At 43.9% G+C, this 12,519-nt stretch overlaps 1 protein-coding gene across 4 annotated transcripts in view; it reads right to left on the reverse strand.

Moving 5' to 3' along the window:
• ZMYND8 (zinc finger MYND-type containing 8) overlaps nucleotides 1-12,519 on the reverse strand; it is a 417,579-nt gene that overhangs the window by 65,168 nt on the left and 339,892 nt on the right. For all 4 annotated transcript variants that reach the window (XM_086932602.1, XM_086932601.1, XM_086932600.1 and 1 more), the window contains one exon: nucleotides 8,594-8,672. In XM_086932602.1, coding sequence (XP_086788728.1) covers nucleotides 8,594-8,672 — 79 coding nt within the window. The remainder of the gene's footprint in view (nucleotides 1-8,593; nucleotides 8,673-12,519) is intronic.

The following is a 12,519-nucleotide window of genomic DNA, read 5'->3' on the forward strand; positions in this document are numbered from 1 at the left end:
TTTAAAATAGGAGAAACCACAGCCCGCTTCCAGCTTGCTGGAACCGTACCTGAGGCCAGCGAGATGTTAATCAGGGAAAGTACCGAAGTACGACCCATAAACAGCTGGTCTCTAAAAAGGGCTGGCTTAAGCGGATCGGCGGGCGACCCGGATTTCACCTGCTGAGCCAAGATGTCAAATCCCTCAGATGTCAACGGGGGCAACACATGCAGCAGAGAATCTCCAGAGATGTTACATAGAGTACCTGCCGGTGGCCTAGTATCAGGGAATGTTAAGTAGATGTTCTGAACTTTTTCTAGAAAGAACAGGGCAAGAGCCTCACAATGCGCCGTGGAGCTCGTTGTTGTTGCCGAGGCCCGCTTTGCCACAAGGTCCTTTACCACTTTGAAGATGGTTTTTGATGGATTAGGGCTATTGCCGAACTCCGCAGCGTAGAAAGCTGCCCGGGCCCGGCAAATAGCACGATGGTAAATTTTAACGGCAGCGAGATAGATGACCTTCTTCCCGCTGTCGTACACCTTCCGCCATTCCCTCTCTGCTCGCCTACAACTGCCCTTGAGTGCACGTAATGCACTATCATACCAAGGGCTTGACTCCCGGGAGCTAATTTTCCTAGTCGAGATGGGAATCAGGGAAACAAGTGCCTTAGTGATCCACGAGCAGAACCGATCGTAACCTGCATCTACATCCTCCAGAGGTCCCAACGGCGCTGCTGCGAGGGCTCGATGAAGGTCCTCAAGTCTCAATTTACTCCAATGCCGTGTGGAGACCATCCTTACGGGAGCAGAAGGAGAAATTCCCGGCACGGGGACATAGATGGCCACTAAAGAGTGGTCCGTCCAGCAGAGCCGAGTTACAGCCGTAACTGTGGCCTCTGTCAAGTTCGTAAAGAACGGATCTAATGTATGGCCGCCTACATGTGTGGGATGCCGCACTAATTGATGGAGTTGAAGAGCCTCCAGGTCGGCTAGAATACAGCACACCAAAGGGATATTCTGATTCTCAAAATGCAAATTAAGGTCCCCCAAGATAGAGAAATTGGCACACCCCACCGCCAGAGAACTAACAGCATCAGGGAAGGCAGCCCTAAATGCCACCTCACTTCCCAGAGGGTGATAAACTACCATCCCTGAAAGGGAAAACTGAGGGTTAACCAAGATTTTAAAGACAGCACTCTCGCAGCCTGCGATGTTAAGGGCAGACCAGCAGCAAGAGAGACTAGATCTCACTGCGAGAGCGATGCCCCCTCCCCTAGTTGATCGATTCAGTTAGGGGTCAAAGTTGCTGTATATAGAGGGTATTTTGTTGCACAAAAATGTTGAGAGTTTGTTGCATGTCCTATGAAGGGGTGAGGCTGCTGGAGGCGGCTGCTGGTGAAGTGAAACCTTTCCCAACGGCAAAGATCTCTTTGTTGTTGTTGTTGTTGGTGGTGTTGGCGCCAAATCAGTCTGCAAGTGCAGTATGTTTGGTGATCTGGGTCTGTTGGCAGTAGTGCCCAGGGCTGGTTTAAAGGGGTTATTGTCCACGTTGCCTTGGCGCATTCTCAGTTTTATGCAGTAGTGTTTTGTCAGCCTGAGTTCCTCACTGTGCCAACTGGTTTAAGGTCTGCATCTTAAGGCTTTGCTGCGCTTGAGGGCGGGGCTAGGTTGTTGGCACAAGTGGCGATCAAGTTGTTGATAGATTCCGGTGGGCTACTGCTGAATTTGTGCCAGTGTTCCATGAATGAGGTAGTCCATTCAACCCCCTAGATGTTGTACAGTTTCAGCGAGCTGGTTTGGGGGTGATAGGTCTGTGTTGATGCAGGGCAGGAGCTTGACAAAGTTGTGGACGGTCAAGGTGCTCTGAGTGGGCTTGTTGACTGAAATATTATTGAAGGATGTGTAAATTGGGTCCACCAGGTGTCCAATGGCGTGTGTGGGTCCAGTGATGCATTCGGCGAGGCCGAGATTTCTGGCATCTTCAAGTAGAGCTTGGATCAGCACGGGCTTCTTGGTGAAAGTTCAGGTCTCCAAGGAGTATGAAGGTGCTGGAGTCCAGGATGAGGGCGGCGTAGAAGTCCGTGATGGTGTTGGTGAAGTTGGTGCGGGGTCCTGGTGGTCTGTGGAGGAGGGTGTCACTTAGGGTGAAGTTGGCTGTGATGTGAAGTTTGAACGACAGGTGTTTGGTGTTGCTTGTGGATGTGTCCATGGAGGTGGTGCAGCAGATAGTGTCCCTGAAGATTCCGCCTTCAGACTTGTTCTCTGTGTCCTGCCTAGAGATCTTGTAGCCAGGAGTAATGGCAGTGGCGATGTAAGGAGCCGGTATGGATTGGGTTATGTCTCTGAAGAATAGCAGGTCTGGTGCGTAGTTGTGCAACAGGTGCCAGATCTCTCTGGCATGTTTGATGAGCAGACGGGTGTTGAGAAGCATGCATGAGAGAGTGGAGTAGCATGTAATCAGGGCTAGTCAGTGTGAGGTGTCGAGTGTTTGGTGGTGTTGCAGGAGTGGGTAACGGCAAGGTAGCAGTGTGTGGGGGTAGAAGCAGTGTTCCTGATACTGGGGCAGAGAATGGACGATCGCAGACAGCTTGCCTTTGACACACCTTTGATGCACCAGCGGCACAGCCGTGCTGCAGCTGCATTAAGTAGGTCCTGGAAGAGTGGACTAGTAAGCACAGAGGAGACCAGGGGTGAAGGGCAGGGTTGGGAGGAGGTGTGGGAGAGTGGGAAGATGGGATATCAGGGATGGATCCCACAGGGAGGAGAGGGAGAAATAGAGTGGGAAAAAAAGTCCACAGAGCAATACAAGAGGGCACATGCAAAACAAAGAAATCCCCAAAGAGCTAAAGTGAAAGAGAATAGAGAAGGCACAAAATGCAGTAGTGGCAACTCACAAAGGGAATAATGAAAAATCAAACTAGTAGAAATAAGTGGCAAAGGAAGGAGCGAGCTGAATGAGAGAGTGCAGTGCATGAGAGAACAGTGGCTCTAGAAGCAGACGGGATGAGTCGATCAACAGAGGAAAACCAGTGGCAAAAAGCAGATAGCATAAAGGCAAAAAGGCAACAGAAAAGCAACAAGAAGGGACCAAGAAGTCAACAAAACCATCCTGAAAACATGAGGGAGGGAAAGCAAGAAAGGTAAAAGAAGGAGCAGGAGGAGCGAGCCTCAGACATCCAGGAGCGAGGTCCCAAAGGGCCTTGCCTGGTCGGAGACCCAGCGCATTAAAGTCCTTGGTGGAGCTAGGGGCACCTGGAGAAACAAGGTTTACAGATTGTCACCCAATCACCAATGCTTACTCTTTTAGCCTCAACTCTTTCTCAGTTATCACAGTTCATTTTGGGAATGAGGATCTTCATTTCTGCCAGTGAACGCTTTCACCTCAAGTAACATATTAAAATTATTACAGAAAATACATGCATTCATGACACAGTGATGACAATGCAAAAAATACTTAACCTTACTCAAAGAAAAGGTCTCCTCAACAGGTAAAAAAACATTAAAAGCCCAATGCACACCTTCTTTGATAATGTAACTGGTCCTCACAGCTAAACTAGACTGGAGATGTTAATTATGACGTTTCTTGGACCAAAATAGCATTATTATCCAGATTTCAAATGTCAAAATGGGACCCCATTTCAAAATCAAAGTTTACTTTACGATCTTAATATTGAGAAAGTAACAATTTTCAAAAAGGCTGCATTTTCTTCGGTGTTTCTTAGTACTGTGTACACTTCTATGCATCATGGCATGTGCCTAGATGGCACTGTTTGACTCCACATCAGCACCGCACAGCCGGGAAGAGACGGAGTAAAGTCACATTTAGGCTCCACCACAGCGAGCTGATATCAGTTTCTGAATCATTCATCTTCCACGCCATCAGGCATTGATCAACTCAGACAAACTGCAGGTGACAGTGTGGTGAAAACTAACATGGGACCATGTTAAAATGTGCAGATATCCACTCCATAGAACAGGGAGGAGGAGGTTGTAGAATCTGCAGTAAGATAGAGTATCCACCATAAAAAGTATTATTAGCAGTATGTAACTTGGTTTTATGATGGACACTGGACCACAAATCCCTCACCAGTAGAATAAATACAGAAACAGTAGCTCCCAAAAGGTGGCGTGTGTGAGGAGTCAACTCAAACCAAAAAGCTCTGCAGGTCCTAGCGGACAAAATGACCTCTGCAAACTTGACTGTTAAGCCAGTCGTGCCTATTGAACATGTGTATGGATGTCCACGTAGAGATTCAAGAGCTGTTTCAAGCCAGAAAACCCCCTTACAAATACTGCTGTAGTGGTCTCTGCTGTGGTGCAATGAACCCCTAGGCTTCCAGGGGAATCCTTCTTGGCTACAGCATACAACAATGTTATGCAGAAGATAATCCATCTCAACAGAGTCCTCTTCTAGAACGATTTTCCAATTTCAGTTGATTAATACAATGCGCCTTGATGTTGATCGATATAGAAGGTTATGGCTCGCTTGTCATGCCTACAAAACCTCTCCTCTCTCAAGCAATGTTGTAGAGAGAAAAACACCAGCATGCAGATGGATTGCTAGGTGTAAAAGAACAATAGTACCTTGGGTAGAAGGGGGCCCGGGTACTAAGCTCCAACGTATTGGAGAAGAATGTGGGGCAGGGAGGCTGCATTGACAGCGTCTAAAGCTCAGTGACCTAGTGCACAGAAGTAATTGCAATAAGGAAGACCGTGCAAATATAATCAAGCGCCGGAAGGAACAATTAGGCATGGGTTTGAACACAGTGTACATGAGAAACATAGGGGCCAAGTTAAGGTGCAAATGGGGCATAACAACAGTTTCAGGGGAATATAAATGCTAAGCCTTTCAGAAACTGCATCACATGTGGCTTTCAGAGGGAAGCTTGGTCTGACAAACAAAGTTTGAAAAAACTGACATGAAACCTTTAGCTGTGCCTACCACAAAACCGTTGCAAGGCCAAAAACAACTCAGATCAGTGATTCCCAAACTTTTTAGCACTACAAGCCAATCGTTAGAATGACAAAATTTAGCGAACCACCAAGCATTAATGGACATGAGGCAGGCAACTTTTTACTACAACTAAAGCCTTGTGTGATAGTGCATTGTCATTTACAGACAGCACATTTTCCACTGAAAGGGCGACTGTATTTGTACCGACATACCGTTTTACTGATTAATCTGTATTACACACAAATGATAATGTGTGGAAGTCAGGTTTCAGTGAACATTAATCATTTGTGCATCACCAAGTAAGAGAGCACAAGTATTAGAAGAGGTCAGGGCTGCTATTTATAACCTTTCTAATGGTACGGTCACTAGTTTGGACTGTATCTCAGACAAGAAGGAGATGTCTGCTGCTGAATGAGGACTAAGGCCTTGGAGCTTGTCCTCACCTTTTGCACCCAAGCTCTAGAGGTGGTTTATAAAGGCTTGTGTCGCTGCAGTCTACAAGGAAGTCAAGGACAAGGCGGTGAATCTCTGAAGTCAACTAAAGCAGACCAGTGTTAACTGGGACTGATGTAGGAACTTTGCCTGAAGCAAGTAGTTGAACCGGTCTTCCACTATCATCTGAGCTCTGGTATCTTGGAAGCTGTCCCAAGCTGTTAGGAATCTGCAGCGGTCACTAGGAACATAGTCAACATTCTTTGAAGTGAAGAATGGACATTTGACTGGGACCCACAAGAAGACAGCAATAATTATATGTTGTATACATGTGGTCCGAGTCCCCCAGAAGAGTTCCTGAAAGTCTGGAAGCATTTGGAGCATCTGCTGCATTTGAGGGGCTGTCGTAGGGACACAAATTGCTGCTACACTTTTTAAATCTTTGACATTTGTTTTTCACAGCCTTTGGACAGAAAGATATTTGCTGCTGCAAGATAATGTTTTGGACAGCAAGGATAGTTTCTAAAACCTGAATTATATTCTTAGTGATATCGGTTGCTTCAACATTCAAACTAATGTATTGCGACCTGCTAACTTTCAAAGATCTCCAATGCTTTGTCTACGAATTTGTCATTTTTGAATCATGCCAATCATTACACTGTAATCTTTTTTACTAAATGGAAATGAAAATTGTATCTGTTCAATTTCTGGATTTTAATGTAATTTTGGTGCTGTCCAAAGACTATATACACATTTTTACTAAGACTGTTACTTTGAGAACTAGACGTCCACAGTAAGACCAAGAATCATGACTGAAATGTGCATTTTTACTCTTTCACTTATAAGCGTGGAAGCTCATAAACTGCCGCCCACCAAGTTAATAATCGTGTTCTCAAAAATGGAAGTATATAATTAATGTTACTTCTATATAAAAATGGAAAATACATGTAACACGCAGAGCACTACCTGCCAAAAAAGCATTCTATATTGGCAGTGTGTACTCATTAAAAAGGAGAGCTAAAATGTTCCGCTTTCCTTATCCTGGATTTGTATACAAAAAAGAGATGGATGGAACGCTTAAATTAATCTCAGCCACTGGTAATTACTTGGAGCTGCAAATCAGGCTTTACATCCTGCTCCAATCGGAACAGTTTCTGGCTAACGCATGGCCAGTTTTCTTACGAAAATGAACCAGAAGCTCCACATAATATAGATAATCCTGGTGGTGCATGCTATTAAATTCAAGGATTAGTTATTACTTAAAATGCCATTATCCACATGCAATGCAATACGAATTAAGAATCAAAGTGTCTCACAGTTCCTGTTGGTAGAGCCAAACGGGGTTGGGTCTTTTTGTGGCACAATTAGATACTCTGACCTTTTTAAACCACAATAAATGAAAACTATACTTTATTGACCATGGCAAGCAGGAATCATGGCTTAGGTGTGGCCTGATGGAGCCTTATTAATGTATTTTCATAAAAATATTGGTTTACAATCTATACATACAGTTATCCCAAAACACTACATTGTACAATCAAATTAAGATTACATAATATGACTAAGAATGTTCAGTATCATGATATTTAACCTTGAGGCCACGAATGAACAACTAAACTGTGCTTCTGGCAAGCTTCAATTACTGCTTGCAATCCATGATCAATGCGGTTTTGTCTTCGTTTGCTAATTTTCCAATGGGTCATATTTGATTGCACTGTTTACTTGTTTGCAAATTAAGTTTCATTGTTGAGCCTACAACATTCCAATTCTATGCTAAGGTCATTTAATTTAATACAGGTTTTTATGTGACCCCAATCAAGTTATATGCCTGGCTTGAGACTGGCCTTACAATGTCCACTCATACTTCTCACTACCCTGTACCAAAACTAGTACAAGTCTTAAGTTTAAGATTCACTTGGACACACCACCCCTTTATTTTATTAACTAGTATCTTGACCTATGTCTGCTTGGATATGTGAGGTCTTCTCTCAATTGATAGCAGAAAGTCTACCCCATACAGTCTTGACCTTTCTTGCTTTTTTGGACTATTTGTGTGGGTGATGGTAGCATTAATGTATTCCAGATTCTCTACAACCACCTTAGTATACTGAGTATATTCAACTATTATGTCAATTTTGAAGGAACAGTTAACAAACTCTTTTAAAACAAAATACTCTGTCCACCTCTTACAGAGCAAAAGACTATGTCTAACCACATCAAGAGCTCCGCGAAAAGCGCCTTCCTTAACCTGAAACTCCTCAATAAAATCAAACCTCACATCCCACAAAAAGATCTCCAACAAGCCACCCAAGCACTGGTCCTGTCCAGACTGGACTATGGGATCGCAACCCTATCCGGCACAGCCAAATCCCACCTAGCGCCACTGAAAACCACCCTCAATGCAGCAGCCAGAATGATATCAGGTGCAAGGAAATTTGACCACATATCCCCCGCACTCAAAAATCTTAAATGGCTCCCAGTGGAAATGCGTGCAAACTTCAGAACAGCCTGCCTAACACACAAAGCCCTACACACAGGGAAACCGGAATATTTAGCCTCCAAGCTCAAGAAAGCGGGTCAATCAAGAAATCTCAGAAGCTCGAACTCCCTACTACTCATCCCCCTGAAAACCCGGAAACAAAAAACAGCCAGCCGCTCATTTGCCGGCAACGCCCCAAAAATTTGGAACTGCATCCCAGTGGACATCAGAACTACCCCCTCCTTTCCAGAATTCAAGAATCGCCTAAAAGCCCTCTACCTCAACAGCGCGTTCCCGAACTCTACCTCTAGAACGCAACATGGAACTCGCACTACCTCGAAAACACTACCTCAAAACCGCCCCCCAGGCGGAAGACCTCTATGCTAATCTATGAACTTATACGAACCCTGTTTATGTTATACTGACTATCTTCGCACCTGTTTTTCCCAGACTATATGTAAAGCGCTCCGATACCCTCGGGTCTGGCCAGCGCTATAGAAAACTCAAAAAATAAAAAAAAATAAAAAATAAATAAATAAAAGGCATGAGGTGACTAAATGTCCTTGAAATGTGATATAGGTTAGTTGACAGGCCCAGTTGTATAGTCATTAAGTCTGCTCATTGTGACTTTCACTGCCTACCAGGACAGGATTTTATAGATAATAGCAAAAAAAGGAAGAAATTCTGCAAAAATCTTAACATTTCTGATGGCATCTAATAATCAATTTTAAAAAGCTACAAGTCTCATACCAAGGTTATGTTTCATTTCAGAGAGTTCTTGCTGATGTAACCACTGCAGCTTTTCTATTTCAATCCTTAAACGTCGTATCTGTGGTAAGGAATTTTAAAAAGTCATTCAGATATTAACAATCATATTCCACATTTCAGCTGTGACATTAAAGAAGTTGTGAAAAAGTAATACAGTTAATAATTCCGTTTTTAATTTCAGCTTTGTAAATATAAATCTTGTTATAGTTTGTGTACAGTCCTAGTTTTTGTTGAGTTTCGAAAGTCTGCAATACACTGTTGTACATACACTTATATGCAAATAATATTTGTAGCCTAGAGTTCTAGTAAGCTTCTGACAGGACTAATATCTGAGGGTTGGGCCAGCAAACCACGCTCTCCATTTTAAATAATACTCTAATGCAATTTAAATGAAATTCAAACCTCACCTGTCATTAACTTCTAAAAAGAAGAAGGAATTTCTAAAAACACATTCAAAGTTTGAGAAGCATGCTTTGTAAAAATCATAACTTTTACAGAAGGAATTAACAGAGCAATATATATACGACAATCACCTTTTCTGCAGCCATTGTATTGTTTGTCCCAACATAATAAATGAGCGTTGGTATGCACCCTTCCAATGTGGACACTCGCATTTGAATGAATGAATGAATGAATGAATGAATGAATGAATGAATGACATGAATTTATAAAGTACTCAGCTACTCTAAAAGGAGTGTCCCGGTGCTGCTGAATCACACAATACTGTCATAGAGATGGTTTAAATCCCCAAAAGCCACGATTTCAACAGTTTTTAAAAATTCGTCAGGTCCGTAGAGAGTCTAAGGGGCAGAAGGAGTTTGTTCCATGCCTGTTTCCCCCAGGAGGCTGAAGGAGTTATCGCCCCTACATTTCAGAAAAAGCCTTTAAATATTTGCTCACAATGTGCTGATCCAAAAGCTGTGTCACATTTGTCAGTCAAAAACAGCTAACTGTCAAACAGGTTTAACACAAATGTTTTTGCCACATTTGGAGTTCATTAGGTTCCTTCACTAGGATCAACCTAGTGGGGTGTGTTGGTCCATATTTTGGGGTTTAAGAGCAGTCCATGTCTACTAAGTACTGTTCACCCATGGGCACAAACACAATTGCACTTAAACTGAATAATCAAATACCTCCCTAGAGGCTCTTTACTCCAAGGTTAAAAATGATGAGTAGTCAAAGCATTCTATAAGAGTTGGTAGGTTTTAGAAATTCAGAAACATGATACAGTAAAAATAAAAAAATATTTCAATGCATTACAGATCCAGAAAACCACGTAATTAGAATGAGCATTTAGAAATTGATGCACAAAATAGACGGAGGTGCTAGCACCTTTAGGGCTAGACACAGCTTCAAATGTATTTATGAGTTTAAAGAGCAAGATTGGCAATAGGGAGAATGCTAATGCTAATGTCATCATGTGTGGCTGCCCTCTGATTGGTTCTCAAGTGAGAGTATTTCATTTTCTAAGATATTAAAGCATCTATTAAATAAAACAAACACTCCTAACGCTGTACTTTTCTGTGTAGGGGAACTTCAAAAGGGCAAACCTAAAGAGGGAGCATCAGAGTACTATAACAAGCAAACAGTTGAGGGGCAGGCCTCTCTGGCTAAAACCAAGATTTATTTCCTTTATTAAATTATTTTGAAACCAAAATAGAATAGTTGCTGTAGGAAAGTGGCCCTTTTTGCATGGTTGCCCCCACTTTTTGCCAAACTGTTGATGTACTTTGACTGAGTGTGCTCTAGGCTCCTGCCAACTAGGTACCCCGGGCCTATGTTCTTTTCCTAAACTGTAGTGTTGCAAAATCCAATTGGCATCTCTCTGGCCACAAGTAAGTCCCTTGTAAAAGGTACCATAGGTACCAAGGTCACTGACCAGGGAAGGCCTCTAAGGGCTGCAGCACTTATTGTGCCACCCTTAGAGACCCTGCACCTTTACACACACACACACGCACACACACACACACACACACTGCCCTTGCAGGCTGCATGCTTTGGAGCAAAACAAAGTGAAGAGTCAACATGTCACATATCATTGTGTGCCATGTGTACACACCACTGCCCTGGCATAGGTAAGCCACCCTTCTAGCTGGGTGCACTATACCAGTGGTGATGGTACAGGTGCATGAGCCCTGTACCCCTACAGTGTCTAAGTCAATTCTCAGACATTCTAAGTGTAGTAATGTCATAAAGAGTATATGGTGGTGGGAGTTTGTCATTACAAACTCCATTGCACCATAATGGCTTTACTGAAAACTGGGACGTGGGGTATCAATCTTCTCAGCACATTAACCCCACACTGATGTCAGTGAGGGATTTAATGAAAAATGCAATCAGTGGGCATCTTAGAGATTCCCCCTGAAAAACGACTTAAGTCTAGTGTCTTGGCTGAGTGGCTTCTCACTACCTGCCACCCCAGACATGTTTCTGGAAACCTGGATTGAGAGCCTGCAGCTCTAGGGCTCCTGAAACAATGCACATCCTGGGACGAGGTGTCAAGCCTCGGGTCCACAAAGGGGAAGCTTCAAAGGCTTGCTGCTTTTGTGAGCTAACCCAGCCATTTGCTGCTCTCAGCAACTGGAACCCACCGGTTCTGACCCCCACTTTGGGTGGGAGAATCTACGGGAAAAGCAAGTTAGGAGGAGAGGTGTGCCCATCTTTGCCAACCCCACCCCTCAGGTGGGGGAGACTGGGTGATGCACAACTCTCAGCCCCCGCCATCTTGCAGATGTGGGGAGGGAGCCAACCAGAGTGAGACATATTAGGGGGTGTACCCACCCCAAGGAAAGGACCCATTGGTCCGACAGGTATCTACCTGTAACACCCATAAATCTAGTATTTAGGGGCAACACCGAACCTTGCCTCCTCTGACAAGAGTGATGACGAAGGACCAAATAAACAGTGCTGAACTAAGAAGAGGAGGACGCCCATTGACTTAGCCCCAAGCCATACCAGCCTGTCCCCACTTCGAACCTGCTCTAGCAAAATCCTGGCGTTCTGCAGCCAGCAGCACCCACAAATCCGGAGGACCTGCACTGCCTTAACCAAACCAAGACTTTGTCTCCCATGAGCACCGGATTTGCTCACCAACAGACTCTAGCTCCGGCCAAATTCGCCCGTCTGCGCCACTTTGCACGCGACGCCCACGGCCCGAGTTCGAATGACCCAACACTACGAGGAGGTCTCCCTGGTGAACCAGGCCCTAGGTATTGCTTTAAGGTGCACTGTCTCACCAACATGAGTTTTATGTTTTCTTTATTCTTTCTAACTGAATGAACTTCTCTTTTGAGTCCTTCCTTTACGTTGTATATTGCTACTAGTGGCTGTACTGACCAATGGGATGCCTTTCGCTAAATTTTCAAAAAGATCTGATGCAACCTTGTCCCTATCCATATCAAGGATGAGAAACACAATATTTTGTAGCGGTGAAGGATTTAGATTATGTACAGGAAGTAATGGCGCTCTGACAAGTGCGCTGAGAGTCCAGGATGAGGTTAAGAGTTCACAGTACAAACAAGTCAGGGGGAACAAACCCAAACAAGATACAACCCCTGCATGAGTGTAGGTAAAGACCCACACACTGAATATAGAGCAAAGTCCTGTGCACAAGTATGTGGATAGTGGGTTTTAGTGTAAAAACCCAATTACTACAGGATTTTTCTTGAGGAAATAACAAAGCTCGATATCAGGAGTTTCATGTAGGAGGATTTATACATCAATCCAGGTCAGTACAGAAAGAAACAAAACAACTGACACGTGTTTCATCACAACGTGGTTCAATGGTGAACCAGACCTGAGATCTGGCAATCTCTGACCTTCCTCGAATCTCCAAACAATGCCTGCAGCCCCTTTCTGGTGGATCCACCCTGCCCAGACTGAAGCCAGCAAGAAAAACTCCAAAAGAT

This window comes from Lissotriton vulgaris, chromosome 7, assembly GCF_964263255.1.
Source record: "Lissotriton vulgaris chromosome 7, aLisVul1.2, whole genome shotgun sequence".
In the NCBI taxonomy this organism is placed as follows: domain Eukaryota; kingdom Metazoa; phylum Chordata; class Amphibia; order Caudata; family Salamandridae; genus Lissotriton; species Lissotriton vulgaris.